At 35.0% G+C, this 17,092-nt stretch overlaps 1 protein-coding gene across 3 annotated transcripts in view; it reads right to left on the bottom strand.

Annotated features, from left to right (window-relative positions):
• LOC123688563 (fatty acid 2-hydroxylase) overlaps positions 1-17,092 on the bottom strand; it is a 46,067-nt gene that overhangs the window by 8,088 nt on the left and 20,887 nt on the right. Inside the window, exons 1-3 of one of the 3 annotated variants that reach the window (XM_045627147.1) lie at positions 13,381-13,577; positions 13,197-13,321; positions 2,596-2,873 (exon numbers count right to left, since the gene is read on the bottom strand). In XM_045627147.1, coding sequence (XP_045483103.1) covers positions 2,596-2,873; positions 13,197-13,284 — 366 coding nt within the window. In that variant the 5' untranslated portion in view covers positions 13,285-13,321; positions 13,381-13,577. Of the gene's footprint in view, positions 1-2,595; positions 2,874-13,196; positions 13,586-17,092 lie in introns of those variants that run through there. The other 2 variants (XM_045627146.1, XM_045627148.1) reach the window with 2 other exon arrangements.

Below are 17,092 nucleotides of genomic sequence, written 5' to 3'. Positions count from 1 at the left end.
AGTGCAAATTCTGCGGGGAGGAGGAAGAAACTCTAAATCACCTGGTGCTTCGCCATCGCTAGCCAACGCAAAAAATGATTTGGACAAGATACTTAGGGAAGCGAGGAAGTAATCTCCTTGGAGGCAAATACTGGAGTTCATTAGACCTCTGGAACTAGAGGGCCAGCTGTTAACTACGATTACTAATAATGAGAACAGCTCTAATGGAAGCCACAATAGACCATAAGATCGCAGTACAATGAAACCTCCCCTAAATCTGAATCAAAGACAAGTTTATTAACTTTTCAAATACTTCTCACTTTTCTGAGAGTAACTTGTGACACTCTCCGAAAAAATTTCTGAAGGTTCGTTGAATATTTAGTTACTTTTTCAGATATTACTCTAAAGCTTAAGTATCTTTGACAGCTTTGTTTTAATTCATTAGTGAGGTTAATACTTGGCAATACATATTAATCAAAATTTTTCAATATGAAAATTCAATACAGGTTCATCATCATTAGTAGTATTAATACCATACGTGTTCTTATGTCATTTACTTTATCGAAATTTGCTACATATGCGATTTACAATTTACCAATTTTCCCTGAAGCAATAAAAAATCGCACAGAAAAATAATACTCGTACTTAATCTACTCCTTATCGAATATATTCAGATAGTGTATCGATGTTAACCAACAAAAGCAGATAAGCAGATATCTCCACATTCAATTATAAACAACTGTTATGTAGGTGTATTGAGAGGATTATAACACATTACATACATTGTCCATGATATAATCAGAATAATAAAAATAACACCAAATTCGATCATATCTATTTTATCTTGATAACGCTATCTTTGGCTATTTTCAGAAAAAGCCAAATCATCATTCATCAATACACATTCTAGAATTTTTATGACATAATAGCTATTATTGTCATAAATTCTATTTCTCGTATAAATCAAATAATTCGACAACTTTGTGTCTAATCCTTCACAATAATATATCTATATGATATATTTAGTTTATTTTTGTCTTGGAATATATTCCAATTCTAAAAATGACCAATTCAATAATCAACCAAAAGAAAATTCAAAATGACTAAAAATGTATCAATTAAGTAAACGGTTAACTAATTGAACAACTACATCAACATAAAGACACAAAGCGAGCTTTCGCTTTGTGAAGGATTAGACACAAAGTTGTCAAATTATTTGATTTATATTAAATAGCCTTCAACAAGTAGACTCATTAAACTTTTATAATTCTATTTCTCGATTGAAGTATCGTAATGACTTCATTACAGTACTAAGAACTGTGCTGTAATGAATTCATTACAGTATTGTTTTCAGTTATATTTTTCGTTTTGTGGTTGTCTGTACTGACTTTGGATTATATTGGATATAGTGAAATGATTTGCTACAATATTCGCAATTCTGGAGATGTTAAATAGATTTCGTCAGACATAATTCACTAATTTAATGCGTAATTGTAAATTATTTCAAAATTCGAAACATACGATTCAAATTCAAATTATGTGATCTGTCAGTTTTCGTAAAAGTCACACCAACTGCCAAGATACAATACAAAAGTCACTAGGATATATAACCTGAATTTTTCATTGAATTTCGATAATATTTCACAAAAATTGACTGAAATAGAGAAAATATCGTCTAATACTCGTTGCAGAAGGCAATTCCAACACTCATGCGTTCGAAAACTCGCTCTTTTGTCGCTCGTTTTCGAATTCTGCAATCGTGTTGGAATAATAGCCCATTAAGCAACTTGTTTTAGAATATACTATTGAGTATCTATGTTACCTAGTGTCGGTATTTTGTAGAAAAAAGTAACTAGAATCTTACTTTTGTAAGGAATCTATCCTTATATGTGTTTGCTTTCTTTCAAGCTGAGAAGGTATATCAGATTACAATAATAAATGAATGAACAAGGATAGATTCCAGAAAGTGAAGGTTTTCCAATAAGTGGTTTCATTTTGAATAGCCCGCTATCTTGGTAGCTGTCACGTACGAAGCTGTCATCTTCAGACATTTGACAAGTAAAAACTACGTCATCACTAAAGATGGAACGATACATGCTTCAACAACGCATTGAAATTGTTAAAATTCACTACAAAAATGGAGGAAATTTGAGTGCAATGAACTCTATTGATTTCTCTCCAAATATAATGGTTTTTTTATATCAAATTGAAACCTCTTATTGGAAAAACTTTTATTATAGATACCTTACCCACTCAATTTATGAACGAACTGAAGAAGTAACTTATCGAGCATATAATTGATTGAGTTCTTTTCTGAAAGGGTAACAATATAATCAAATTTACTTCAGACACTCAAAGGAAGGGAATCCTTTATGGAAACAAAGTGTAAGAACACTCCAAGACAATGACTTATCAAGGACCTTGAAACCCCATCATTGGTAAACAATACAATAAAAAACAATAATGGAGAATAACCCCTTTTAAGCTATCTCAGCTGTAGTCAAGGAATAAAAAAGGGGACCCCACATCCCTTTACTTCTAACTTAAAAGTAGCACTCGAAGCAATGTTGCCATATCCATCTCGAATTCCCGATTTCTACCGAATCAATAATTTACCTCTAAATCACTAGAATCACTTGTACTCGTTAAGTCTCTTCCATCATTTTTGTACTCTCTTAATAAATAATAGGCGGCTTTAGAATGTTGGGTGTCTTTCATCCGTTTGGTGATGTCTTTGTCTTTGTACGGCCTGACGTAGTTAAGACCGCCGGGGTGGTTCTTGAGGAACTCGTGGATGTCGTACTTCTGATCATTGTGTCTCACGTTGAAGGGTTCCTCATTTTTCATCTCGGTATTTCGATTTGTGGCGGGGTGTGTGCTTCCGAATTTTGGATCTGCAAAAAAAAAAAAGAGGGAATCCATTAGAGTGTTGATTTTTAGGAATAATGTGGGATGCGATTTAGTCTTGAAATATCCGTATTTTAGGACATGTGGCAACGTCGCATTTTTTTCATGATTAATACAGATTTATTAACATTATTACCTGTAATGCTTAGAAAAAAAGTACATTGTACCATGTGTCAGTGGCATAGTTGTTGAGACACGTGAATTTAGAAAAAAAAAGCCTTTTTATAGAATGAGCAAAGTTATTATTTAAAGGTGGACAAAACGATACACCAAAAAAATAAAGAATCTTTCAACCATTTCAAATGAGATCCATTAACAAACTCAATGTTTATGCTTTTTGAATTTTGATTTGTACAGAGTAATTAATACCTAAAAGGATCATTCCTAGCAACAGGAAATTTTTTCTTTAATACAAAAACGATCTCGGAGGAAATTCAATTTGAGGGAAGACTCAATACGCTCTATTAGTGTGACGTCACAAACCGCCATTTTTGGTTCTCCTGTCAGTGTTCGGAATCCAAACAAACAAATTGTCATTCAAATTAGTATACGGTGTCGTTGAAGGAATTGGCTTATTTTTATAAATAAGAGTATTTGAGGAACGATTTCAGTATTGATTGGTAGACAGAAGGAACGAGGTTAATACCAGTAAGTTTGAATCCTGTATCATTCCCCAGATTTTGTAAAAAGCCGTGTTTAGTAGTTGAACTTCAAGTTCGAACTTACTGGCATTAATCTCGTTCCTTCTGTCTATCAATTAATAGTAAAATCGTTCCTTAAAAAATCTCATTTATCAAAATACGCCAATTTCTTCAACGACAACGTACTAATTTGAATGACAATTTGTTTGTTTGGATTCCAAACACTGACAGAAGAACTAAAATGGCGGTGTGTGACGTCATCACTAATAGAGCGTATAGAGAGGACTCCTTGATTATTTTTTAGAAATATTTTTCCTCACTTTCTCTAAATTACTCAATTTATCATTATTTGGATAGCCCATATCCTAATAGATCCTAATACAGAATTTTGCAATAAGAGCTTCCATTTTGAAAAGCCCGCTATTTGGGCAGCTGACACTTTTGAAGTGGTTATGTTTTGAAATTTGACAAGTAAAAACTACGCCATTATTAATAACGGAAGGATATACAGTTAATAAACGCATTTAAATTATTAAAATTCACTACAAAAATAGTGAAAATTTTGCAATCATAGTAGCATCGTTCTTGAGAATTAAGTTATGATTAATAATTAGAAATATTAATGTGGACGACGATTATTTTCAACATGATGGCGCTACGTGCTACACAAGCAATGAATAATCAATTTTGCAAGAATTTCTGACAGTGTTGAGGTGATCTGTGACCTCATGTGATTCAACATTAACCCACGTGGAAAATAAAGTCTATGCCAATGCTCCACAATGGATCCAAGACCTTGCAGAGGGTATAGGAGCAAATCAATAACAGAGAACAACCTACGTCATGACTGAACGAGAAAAGTAAAGAGATACGGAATAATTTCAAGTTGATTCTAAAAACAGTTTTACCTAAATTCAACCAGAAGAATCAAAAAATGGATATAAACTGATATCGAAATTTTGAACAAATTCTATGAGTACAATTAGAATTGAATTTTATTTCAATAACGGTTTCGAATATTGTATTCGGCTCTGCTCTCTCCGAATTAACAGAATTTGATTTGAACAAAAATTCTGCAATAGTTACTCTTAACCAATAGTGAGACAATCTTGTGTACAAAATTCAAGAATAAGATGCATGAAGACTGAATGAGAGCAAGCTGTTCAACGAAAAATTGCATCAATGTAGGCAGAAATTGACGATAAAAATTTGTGTATATGCGACCGTTTATGGTCAAAGCTACTCTCTCGATTACTCGGAGGCGTATAAGGCAGGTACCAACGATTGGTCTCACTGAAGATTCCTTCAATGCCTAAAAATATTGATTGAGAACTCCTAGCCTAAACGTACAAACCATTAGAGAAATTCTTTTTTGGGTTATGCTCCAAACAGCATCATCTGCGTATGTCATCCCCGTAAGTTATGAAATGCAGAAACTCGTTCCTCTAACGGATTAATAATCTACGTTATTCATGCTACGGAACCCCCAGTGCCAAAGTTCCGGTTTCCGTTTACAACCGTCAAAATCACCGATGCATCAGATCCCAGCTCGTTAAATATGCATTACTGGAAAAAACATCCAGCAGCGTTCGAATCGATATTGCCGGCATATTCTTCCAACTTTGGCCTCGACTGTGCGAAGGTATTCGGCCATCCTTTGGCTCAGTGTGGCCAATCGTCGAATGCAAATAACGAAACCAGCACTGCGACTTGTTCCGAAAGTTTTTCAACAATGGAGGCCTACTTAGTTTCCATGCCGGTAATTAGTAATGAGCGAACGCTTGATTGTGTTTATACGCTAATGAGCAAGTCGGCCAACTGACACAATTATGACATTTATACGGGTGTATACTGTGTGGCATAAAAAATCAACACCGAAAAGGCTCTACATTTTAAAGAAATTAAACAAAAAATTAATATAGTGCTGATGCCAGCACTCTTCGTACGGCAGTCTTGGTCTTGGTTTTTTCTGCTGCTGAATACTGTTGTTCATTTTGGTTCAATAGTGCTCATGCTCATAAAATTGATGCACAGCTTAACGTTTCTATGAGAATTATTAGTGGAACTATTAGATCTACACCTTTACATTGGCAACCGGTGCTATCACATATAGTTCCGCCTCATATTCGTAGACAGGTTGCAGTCTTGAAATCTTGGGATTCATTTCATTTCTACCCGAGCTTACTTTCAATTGTATCTTACTTCCAGATACTATAACTGCTAGGGTAGTGAACAAAAGATCTGCATGGTCGCAGTTTCCGGAAGGCTTACCGAAGCAAAACGACCCCAGTTCAAATAATAATAATAATAACTGCTAGATTGAAGTCGCGCAAACCTTTATGGATTAATACCTTCCTTCAATCTAATGAAAGCGACAAGGAAATTTGGCGTTCGGAATGGAGTTCTTATAATGTCTTCAACAAAAGTATTATCGTTGATCCTTCAGAAAAAGTTCTAGGTTTCAATCTTCCTAGAAAAATTTGGCGCATTTTAAATCGACTTTGGACTGGTCATGGTCGTTGTAATAGCATGCTCTTCAAATGACATTCTATTGCCGTCCACCGTTGGTGAAGAGAAAGTATGGAAAAGATTTTGTTTTGGATGAAGAGAAAGCCCTTCAATATAAATATGTCAGCTTATTCTGTAAACGTATACACACACCAGTCACTACACTTATACGGGGAGATAGAGTTTTTTCTGAGGTTTTTATCTGTGCTTTGGATCATAAGTTGAAATGTATGATGCCCCATTTACATTTCCTCTGCTAATACCGAGATAACATCTACACATGCTTTGTTGTTTGAAGTTGATAATTTTTTGTATTGCTCTATCTCAAAAAAAAAATATAATTAAAATTGTCATCTTTTTCATCAATATAGTGTGTTACACAAGTCTTTATGACATTACATCGATGCTCTTCCCATTTCAACACCTTCATTATAATGAACAATTATTATGGAACAGGACTTGTTCTTTTTATGCAAGTAGTTATTTTTGATATCTTGACCTTGTAGAGTAAATCTTCAAAACCGCTGCCAATTTCAATAAAAAAGCTAATTATTTCCACATCAATGCAATCGATATTCAAAATCATTAGGAACAATTGGGAATAGAGTTTTTTTATTCATTGGAATCGATTGAATAACAATTTTTATGGTTATATGTTCAATGAAAGTGTATCGAATATTTTATTGATCTGGTCATTACATTTTTAATCGATGAGTTGACATAAAATTCATTTTGATTTTTTTTTTGATGAAGAAGAATCTGGGATGAAACTGACTCTGGACTTGGACTGCAAATTCATTCGTCAATTTTTTGTTTTACTTGATTTTTCATTCCCACTTTTACCCAAATTCAAATAAAAGGTTTTTTTTTGTTGAAGGCATATACTGCTACGGTCATTAGCCTCTAACCTAACCATCACCAGAGATGTACAACATCCATGACCTAGTCAGAATTCGAACCCGGTACCTTCGTCAAGACGAGACAAGACAAGAAGAGTTTATTTACACGTTTTTCATACAAGATACTTTTTTTACAATAGTTTTTAGTTAATTATATATAATTACTAGTTCCTGCAAATAATTTTTGCTTAACTACAGTTTTCATAACATAAAGGACATAAAGTCTATAGAATTTTTCTTTTTTGTATCAAAAAGAATCCTCTCAAAGTAAAACCATTAGTGTTTTATTATTGTATTAAACTGAAAGGTATAATATTTTCCCATTTAAAATGAATATCGATTATAGGAATGAATCTCTAGACTACACATCAATGTACTCTCCTCATTCTTCAATTGATATTCAGAAATTCATCAAGCTGTTGAGATTTTGCATTAAAAGAGGAAATCATATCATTTGTAGTGTTTTTTTACCAACAATTTCTAGGAAATATCAAAGGAAATAGTCAATGGAAATGTGGAAACCTATGAGAACACCTTATCGCGTAAAAATCATGCTTAAACGTTCCCATTACATAATATCTAGACGATTACGGGTTAACGTACAAATATTAACACACAAACATAAAAATTGCTGAGCAGTCGAGCTCGTAAATACCTCGTAAGGACCCTGAACGAGAGTATTCCAGATGAGATTAATAGTTCCGGCCTTGAGAAAGATCGATGGGAATTAGGCGCGACGTTTCGTCAATTCAAAATTCACGAGTGGAGCTGATTCAGGAGATTTTATAGGCCCTTCTATTTACTTTTAGGAATAACAACCGAATCAGCGCTCCGTTGTTTACTTTTTCGGGTAGGAATGTACGCAGGTTGGTTGAAATTCGGATACATCGAGTTTGTGTGGATCTGTTCAGTAGTTTTTAATATTTTATTTTCGAGACTATAGAATATACTGGAATCTTTGTGATCACTTCTCGGATCAAAAAATTCTTGAATTACGATTTGAAAATTTCCACTCGCGAAAAGCATTTCAGACCGTAATGAACAACTTTGGTTTAGTGTATGTATGTATGTGTGTCCGCACTTCCTTATCACATCATAACAGTTCTTGTCAGATTATTTTTTACATCAAGCAGATAAATTTATGTTTTCCTTTTTGGAATAGCCCAATTTTGACTTTGAAATTAATAAAAACTTACTTAATATTGTGAAAATTGAGTAATTTTGTTGAACTAGGGGGCGTTTTTTTTAGGGCTATAGAACTTTAAATTGCAATAAAACAACCATGGATTCTTCGATTGACATGAACTTTATTTATCCGCAAGATAATCTTGTGGCATTACATTTTAAATATGATTTCTGGCATATGACCGCCACGGCTGGCTCGGATGTAGTCCAATCTGGACGTCCAATTTTCGATCACTTTTTCCAACATTTGTGGCCGTATATCGGCAATAACACGGCGAATGTTGTCTTCCAAATGGTCAGGGGTTTGTGGCTTATCCGCATAGACCAATGACTTTACAGAGTCCCACAGAGAGTAGTCTAGCGGTGTTGAATCACAAGATCTTGGAGGCCAATTCACAGGTCCAAAACGTGAAATTAGGCGGTCACCAAACGTGTCTTTCAATAAATCGATTGTAGCACGAGCTGTGTGACATGTTGCGCCATCTTGTTGGAACCACAGCACCTGGACATCATGGTTGTTCAATTCAGGAATGAAAAAGTTAGTAATCATGGCTCTATACCGATCACCATTGACTGTAGCGTTCTGGCTATCATCGTTTTTGAAGAAATACGGACCAATGATTCCACCAGCCCATAAAGCGCACCAAACAGTCAGTTTTTCTGGATGTAACAGTGTTTCGACATACACTTGAGGATTAGCTTCACTCCAAATGCGGCAGTTTTGTTTGTTGACGTAGCCTTTCAAGCAGAAGTGCGCTTCATCGCTAAACAAAATAAAATGGACGTAGTGCGCGATACGTAGTCCGCACAAAACCATTATTTTCGAAATGAAATTTCACTATTTGCAAGCGTTGTTCAGGCATGAGTCTATTCATGATGAATTGCCAAACCAAACTGAGGATTAATCACTTGACAGCTGTTAAATCGGTCGTCATCTTGAACAGAAATGCCAACTTAAAGTTATATACCTCGAAAACAAACACCCGTTATAAGGAAAAATTGTATTATTAAATTTGTTAACGGTTTACTCAATTTGTACAGTTTTAGTTACTTTGAATTTTTTGGTTGACTAATAATTCTGTCATTTGTAGAATTGGAATTATATTCCATGACAAAAATAAACCGAATATATCACAACGATATATTATTGTGAAGGAATAGACACAAAGTTGTCTTTATAATTAGATTTTCAACTTTCCCACAGTGGAAAATTGTACCTGTCTTGAAATAATTTCTCTAGGTAGTTGCTGATTAAAGTTACAAATGTATATAAATTAAACCTAAAAAGTCATCAAAAACGTAAAAAATTCCCAAGTAATTTCCATAGTACTGACGATGTCGACATAATTTTGATGTTGATGAAAAACCAGCAATATCCACATAAATTCCTCATCGACATAAATTTGATTTATTTTTCCCAGGCATAGACAATAATTATGCATATTATTCCATTGCAGATTCACAGAATAAGAATACATATAAATATTGTGATATTTCGCAAGAATCAAGGTTCAAGTGTATGTTCAACAGCTGTTTCAATTCCTACGTATTGTGTTGGTGAATTAATGTTTCCTTTCAACAATATGAATACATTAGGAGCGTAGGTCAGTTCATTCATTCTTAGAATTCTCAGCCTCGAATTTCATATGTTAAAATATAGAAATTCACAGGAATATTTTATGACATTCACACTTAATTCTATGCGAGAATAGAGGTGGAAATTTCTCGACAACCAATAAAATGAAATCATTCCATTGCCATGGAAATCTATGATATTCTTCCTAAAAGTAACGTATTTTTGAAGCATTTGATTATTCGATAAACTGCATGAGTGCGTTGGTTTTTTTAACTATGAACTCGATATTTTGTATGATTGCTTGAGAATATATGGAGGTAAATTGGATCAGCCCAAGAAATACTGAAACTCATCGGTTGAATATCATATTTCATCTTAAAGTGAAATATAATCTGAACAAACTTGAACATGATCGATTTTCTTAATTGAATATGGTGGAAACTACTCTAGGGAGCATAATTTATTGATCTACGTTCGTCTTTAAAATTAAAATGTATCGAAATTTTTTCGATATATAGGTGAAAGCTTATCGAAAATTACTGCGAATCAGATTAGATCGATCAAAATGTGGATTTCCATCACATATCTTTCATTTTCATTCAAGCATTCAAGGAAATCCAAGATAACTTTATCTACGACTCTTTGCATAGGGAGAGATTTTCTTATCTAAAAATTATTTATCTCAAAAACGACTACGTGCAAAAGTTTGATAATTCAAGGAATATTATCAGGTATATCCTCTGCTTAGCTCTACAAAGTTTATGATATTATTTTCTTTCTTGTATGCAACTGTATGGTATGGATTACCATCATCTCTCACTGGCCCACATCAAGATCTACGTGTGAAAGTTCTTCTCAGTTTTCGGCTTGTTGATATGACACACATAAGTCGCATATATTTGCAATGATTTGTGAATTTTGAGCGAATCTAGCTTGTTAGGATGCTAACAATTATTAAATTCAAGTCTTCAATTCTGAACAAACTCCAAAAACGCATATAATTACCTACTACCTAATAATTTTTTTGCAATTAAGAATAACCTGGAAAATTACCATAATTATTTTCAATACCTTCCTAATCTATCTCTCAATTGCAATTGAACAAAGTTCCCAGTCATATGTTAATAATATGTGTACCTGAATAATGACCTTAACCAATTTTTTACATATGTCTTTCTCTGTGTTTTGTTAAAACCCGCTTTATTAAAATAAAATTAGTCTATTCGAATTTCTTCTAGATACGTACTGAAACGGTTCAATGTATTTATCAGTCCCACAAAATTCTAAATAGGAAAAAAAGTGAAAATACGGAAGTGAATTCATACACAAATACCTCTCACATCCTCTTCATAAATCGTGTGCTGAATTCAAGAGTATTCAACAATTTTCTTTGAAACAAATTAGTAGCCACAAATAAAAAATTGGTTTCACATGAAATTATTCTTATGCGCTTACATAATTTTGGCATCTGCTCAATTGGAATTGGCTGAAAAATGCAATAGTGAATAGGTTGTAAAATATTCATTATTTAGTGCATGAATGAGTTACATTGAATTTTAGGCTTGGTGCAAGCTTGATATAAAGTTGTCAGAAATTTATTTGGAAACATTGAGCAGAAGATAAAATATATATGTGCATGAAAAACAGTATTTTCTACTTCTAAAACTCCCGATCTTCACAATTTATGAAACTTTTTACGCACCGGCATTGATTACAATAAAATTACCTGAGTGATTCTGCAAATTTTACACTTTTTGTTATTGTTTCTTCATATTTCAGACAATATCTGAAATTAAGACTAACATCTTAGTCTGTGAAATGTAGTTATGATACAAAAAGATTTATTTAACACTTCATAACTGCGGAACTGATATGGCTAGGACATTGGTTTGATAAATTGTATTAATTGCAATTGTGGCAACATGCCTTTTAAATTTCGTGACTCTGTGCAGTCTATTTTTGAGATATGATTTTCAAAAAAATCAACATTGATTTTTTGCCTTTAAAATTCATGGTTCTCGATATAAAAGGATTCATACGGCAAAATAATAATATCATGGAAACTTTCGATTTTCTGTCTGTTCGATGGATTCAACACATTCCAAAATATAAAATTGTGAAAATATTATCAAAACTCAAAAAAGTTGTCCTTGATCGTTTTGAAGAGTTCATTAAGGGAAATAATAATCCAGAACAATGTGAATTTTACTCTATGAAGGTGATACAATGAATTTGGACGAATAATACCAATTCTGTGCTTTATTGCTCCCTGATTTTTTTTTCATTTTATCTTATTCTACCACAAACAACTAGCTTTCTTTGATAGCGTCGAAGATAAAGTTTTTTGAACAGTTTTTCACGGATTCTGGAACAAATAATTTTGGATTGATATTTCTACATATTATATGAATTTTGTGATACAGAAAATTCAGTGTCACTTGTACATGATGTTCCTAAATTGCAAGCAAAAAGAAAATGAGAGATTCCTCGGATAACGCAGTGTTTTCTAGAATCAAGATATTTTTTGTTGTCCTACATTTTTATAATGAATATACATATCTGTTTGTCGAATCTTCATAAATCTTTTCGCTACATATTGGGTGAATGAGTACCAAAAATTATAATTAATTTATTCATGACTGCGCACTTATTGAATCTTTATAATAATTTGGACTTTCCTGAGGGTTATTAAAGATTTGTTCGATTTTCTTTACTCGAAATCGCTAGCAGATAGGACAAAACTAGATACAGGTTATCAAAAGTAGATTATGAGCCCAAATTCCTTTTTACATTTTTCTGAACTGTTCCAGAAAAAAATATTACCCTGTGGATTTTAAACAAAATTAGCATACACAAACAAAAAATTTCAAACTCTAACACCCTCTATTTCAAAAACAAAACGTTTGTGGCCCATGTTTATAGGGCTTTTTATTCTTAAAATGATCTAGGGAATCTGTCATTTTGGAAACACCCTCTATTTCAAGGTTTAATTCGGAAAAAATCATTTTTAGTAGTATTGCGAAATTTTGTTAAAGTGTATAATAAACTTGAATCGAAACAATCAAGACGATTCTCTGGTAGATACTTAATTATATGATGAAAAAATAATGTTGAAATAATGTCCTCGATACTGAATGAAAAGTCGTTTAAAAAAATTAATGTGATAAGCACGAAAGTGTTAAATCTACCTGGTAATGCGAGTCGTTAATGTAATAAAGTTTGTTTTCAATAGAAGAAATATCAACCAATGAGTTGAAAAAAATGTGTATCTTCCACATGTGGTTTCAACTCAGAAACATAAACAAGATCCAAGATTGACAGCCTTGACAATGTAAAAAAAAATCCCGAAAATAAAAACAACAGGAGAGTGTTTCGCAAATAAATGGGACATAACCCTGACACAATTTCTGATATGATTTTAAACCGAGGTGGTTGTGCAACCACCAACAAACCGTTACTTTACAACCGATGCGTATTTTAACCTACAAACATCGTACTTACTACTGTCAGTAGTGAATTCCTGTAAAATAGAACCCCAGGAATTTTTCGAAATTTGATCACTGGGCGTCGTGAAATAACTTTTCATCATCACACCAAATTGCCAACTTTTCAACGTCCAAAACAAACTAAAAAAAAACCACTTTCAACTTTCGATTTCGTCCACACACTGACGTACTTCTCGTACGGTTTTTCGGGAACGGTCTTTAGTCGCGAGGGAGGCTGCCGAAATGAACCGGTTGCATCCTGGCGCCGGAGGCGGCTGATTTGGCTGATCAAAGGAGGCGGCGTAATCGAGTTAATCACACGCAACGTGCGTCCGTTACTACTCTAGTATTTCCACTGTTACCTCATGCCGACAATCGCGCGAACTCCGGTGTGCTTTTCCGTGGTCGGCGGACCGCGGCGTTTTAGAAAAGGAAAGCTATAACGGGGTAAGGGTCGGGCTGCACGACCGGATTTGCTGCAATCGGCGAATTTGTGGTTAAAAATAGTAATAAACTATCGAATTATGTTATACGAGATAATTTTTGGCTTAAAAGGTCGAGAATTTGGAAATATTCAGGAATTTTAAGAGAAGAAGAGTATGTTAAAAAGTAACTGCAATAAAAAAAGAGTTGCATTTTATCAACTGTTCAAAATAGTGCAGCGTGTCTCAGACTGTGGGGCGAGCTCCTTAAGGGTGGCACATTTACATGATTGGAGGACGCACAAGAGATCGAAAATACAAAGGCGTACAACTTTGTTTCCGCCGTTTCTTACCGAAATTCGAGGCTTTATTGTAAAAAACTGGTAATACATTAATGATTCAAAGTATTGTCCATCGCTGGCCACTATTTTCTCCCATTTTACGGACATTGTTGTTAGAGTTGTTAGATAGTTGTGAAAAACTGACCAATAAACTCTAATATTATTATTATTATCGTACGTATCCCGCGTTGAAAAAACTGGTCATCTTTTGAAGCGATCCACGAATCGATCCAAATTCTACTTCTCATAAGACCGGAAGTGTTGGAAAGCCAGGCCTTGAGCTCTAGATCGAAACAAGTGATAGTCTGAGAGACCAACGTCTGAAGAAAACGGCAAATGGGGTAGGATTTCTCATTTTAACGTTTCCAAGTATGTCTTGACCACTTTCGCAACATGGGGTCGAGCATCGTCATGCTGTAAAATCACTTTATCATGTCTCTTATTGTATTGCGGCCGTTTGTCTTTCAATGCTCGGTTCAAATGCATCAATTGTGTTCGATTACGATTGCCTGTGATTGTTTCAGTCGGTTTCAAAAACTGATAATACACCACGCCGAGCTGGTCCCACCAAATACTAAGCATGACTTTGGAACAGTGAATATTCGGTTTGGCCGTCGACGTAGAAGCATGGCCGGGATATCCCAATGTTTTTCTGCGCTTGGGATTATCGTAATGAACCCATTTTTTGTCTCCAGTCACAATGCGATGCAGAAATGCTTTCCGTCTTTGCCTGGCAAGCAGCTGTTCACAAGCAAACAAACGCCGTTCAACATCTCTCGGCTTCAACTCGTACGGCAACCAATTTCCTTGTTTCTGAATCATTCCCATGACTTTCAGGCATTTTGAAATGGCTTGTTGTATCACTCTCTACGATCTTGCCAATTCTTGTTGCGTTGACACGAGTTTTGATCAAGAAATGCCTCCAATTTTTCATCTTCGAAAACCTTCTCTCTTCCACCGCCAAAGTGGTCTTAGACGTCGAAATCACCGTTCTTGAAGCGTCGAATCCACTCTCAGCACGTTCTTTCACTAATAACGGCCTCACCATAGGTAATTGAGAGCATTCGATGAGCCTCGGCCGCACATTTCTTCATATTAAAGCAGAAAATTATATTCTCCCGCAAATGACGAGAATTTGGCACGTAAGCTGACATGTTTAATCGGAAATAACTTTATGATGCAGACACAAATCGACTAATATTTCGATGGCATTATGTTTAAAAATACCTAATCTTATTATATGACATCTACGATCTATTTATTTCGACTACCACTTATCGCTACCTCTTGCAAAATGGCGGAAGAAAAGTTGTACACCTAATAGATAATAGTGGGCTTTGACTTAACCAAATGGTTGGCATACGAAGTGCTACATTAAGTGGTAGGAAATTTACCCTTATTTTTACAATTGCCTGCTTGTTCAAGGGAAATAGTACATAGTACATAGAATAGACATTTCCCAAATGTCTATAATTTTTGGTCCTTAATATTTGGGTCAGACGTACAGATGAAAAATTCAAGGTCAAAATCACTTCATCTGTCTCAAATTTCATAAATTTCAACAATCCATCCCACAAATTCCAACGTGCGGCCGCACCCTTACCCTCGAAAACCGGAGAATCAGCGCGAACAGCTGAAACGCGAGTCCCGAAATTCGCCGACGTTGCCAGACGCGGTCTATTTTCGCAGACGTCGGAAGTACGAGCCGGTTTTTTTCTCGGAAACATCCGATATTATCCTCGCACGTCAATGATAATAGGGGGTCCAGCATCAAGCGGATGTTGATCTCTTCTGCGATTCATCTGGAGCCGATGCCTAAGGGGAATACATAACCGATACAATCCTAAAAATAGAAATGAATAGAAATGAGTCAGTCGAATGTAGGTTTGCGAAGTCTATTTTCGTGTGTCCAGTTTTATTCTAGGTGTTCTGATATTTATTTATGAATTGGAGTATCGTCTAATGGCTGGGAAAGTCTTGAGGCTTCACCGCTTCAAGTGTTGACTTCCTTCTCCTAATTGTTGTTTTGAATTTTTTTTTGCGGGCGTAATAGGTGAACCTTTGGGAGATTTTTATAATTGGCTTTAATATTCAGAATAATTCAGCAGCTTCGATCTCAGTACTAGGAGCTTGTTGTGATAGATATTTTTATTACGATCAGGGTCGTCGCTAAGGGGTAGGCAGGGTAGGTGGTCTAGCAAGAACGAATAAAGATAACGGGTGTTTTTTTCGAGGTATATAACTTTAAGTTGGCATTTCAGTTCAAGATGGCTACCGATTCAACAGCTGTCAATTGATTTATTCTCAGTTTGGTTTGGCAATTCATCATGAATAGACTCACGCCTGAACAACGCTTGCAAATAGTGCAATTTTATTTAGAAAATAATGAATCTGTGCGGAATAAGTATCGCGCACTACGTCCATTTTATTTTGTTTAGCGATGAAGCGCACTTCTGGTTGAATGGCTACGTCAACAAACAAAACTGCCGCATTTGGAGTGAAGCTAATCTTCAAGTGTATGTCGAAACACCGTTATATCCAGAAAAACTGACTGTTTGGTGCGCTTTATGGGCTGGTGGAATCATTGGTCCGTACTTCTTCAAAAACAATGATGGCCAGATCGTTACAGTCAATGGTGATCGGTATAGAGCCATGATTACTAACTTTTTCATTCCTGAATGGAACAACCATGATGTCCAGGAGCTGTGGTTCCAACAAGATGGCGCAACATGTCACACAGCTCGTGCCACAATCGATTTATTGAAAGAAACGTTTGGCAACCGCCTAATTTTACTTTTTGAACCTGTGAATTGTCCAAGATCTTGTGATTTAACACCGCTAGACTGCTTTCTGTGGGGCTATGTGAAGTCATTGGTCTATGCGAACAAGCCACAAACCCTTGACCATTTGGAAGACAACATTCGCCGTGTTATTGCCGATATACGGCCACAAATGTTGAAAAAAGTAATCGAAAATTGGACGTCCAGATTGGACTACATCCGAGCCAGCCGTGGCGGTCATATGCCAGAAATCATATTTAAAATGTAATGCCACAAGATTATTTTGGGGTTAAATAAAATTCATGTCAATCGAATAATCCATCGTTGTTTTATTGCAATTTTTTGTTCCATAGCTCTAAAAAAACACCC

Source organism: Harmonia axyridis, chromosome 1 (assembly GCF_914767665.1).
Source record: "Harmonia axyridis chromosome 1, icHarAxyr1.1, whole genome shotgun sequence".
NCBI lineage: Eukaryota > Metazoa > Arthropoda > Insecta > Coleoptera > Coccinellidae > Harmonia > Harmonia axyridis.
Note: the sequence above shows the minus strand (reverse complement) of the source record. Positions and strands in the feature narration are given on the sequence as shown.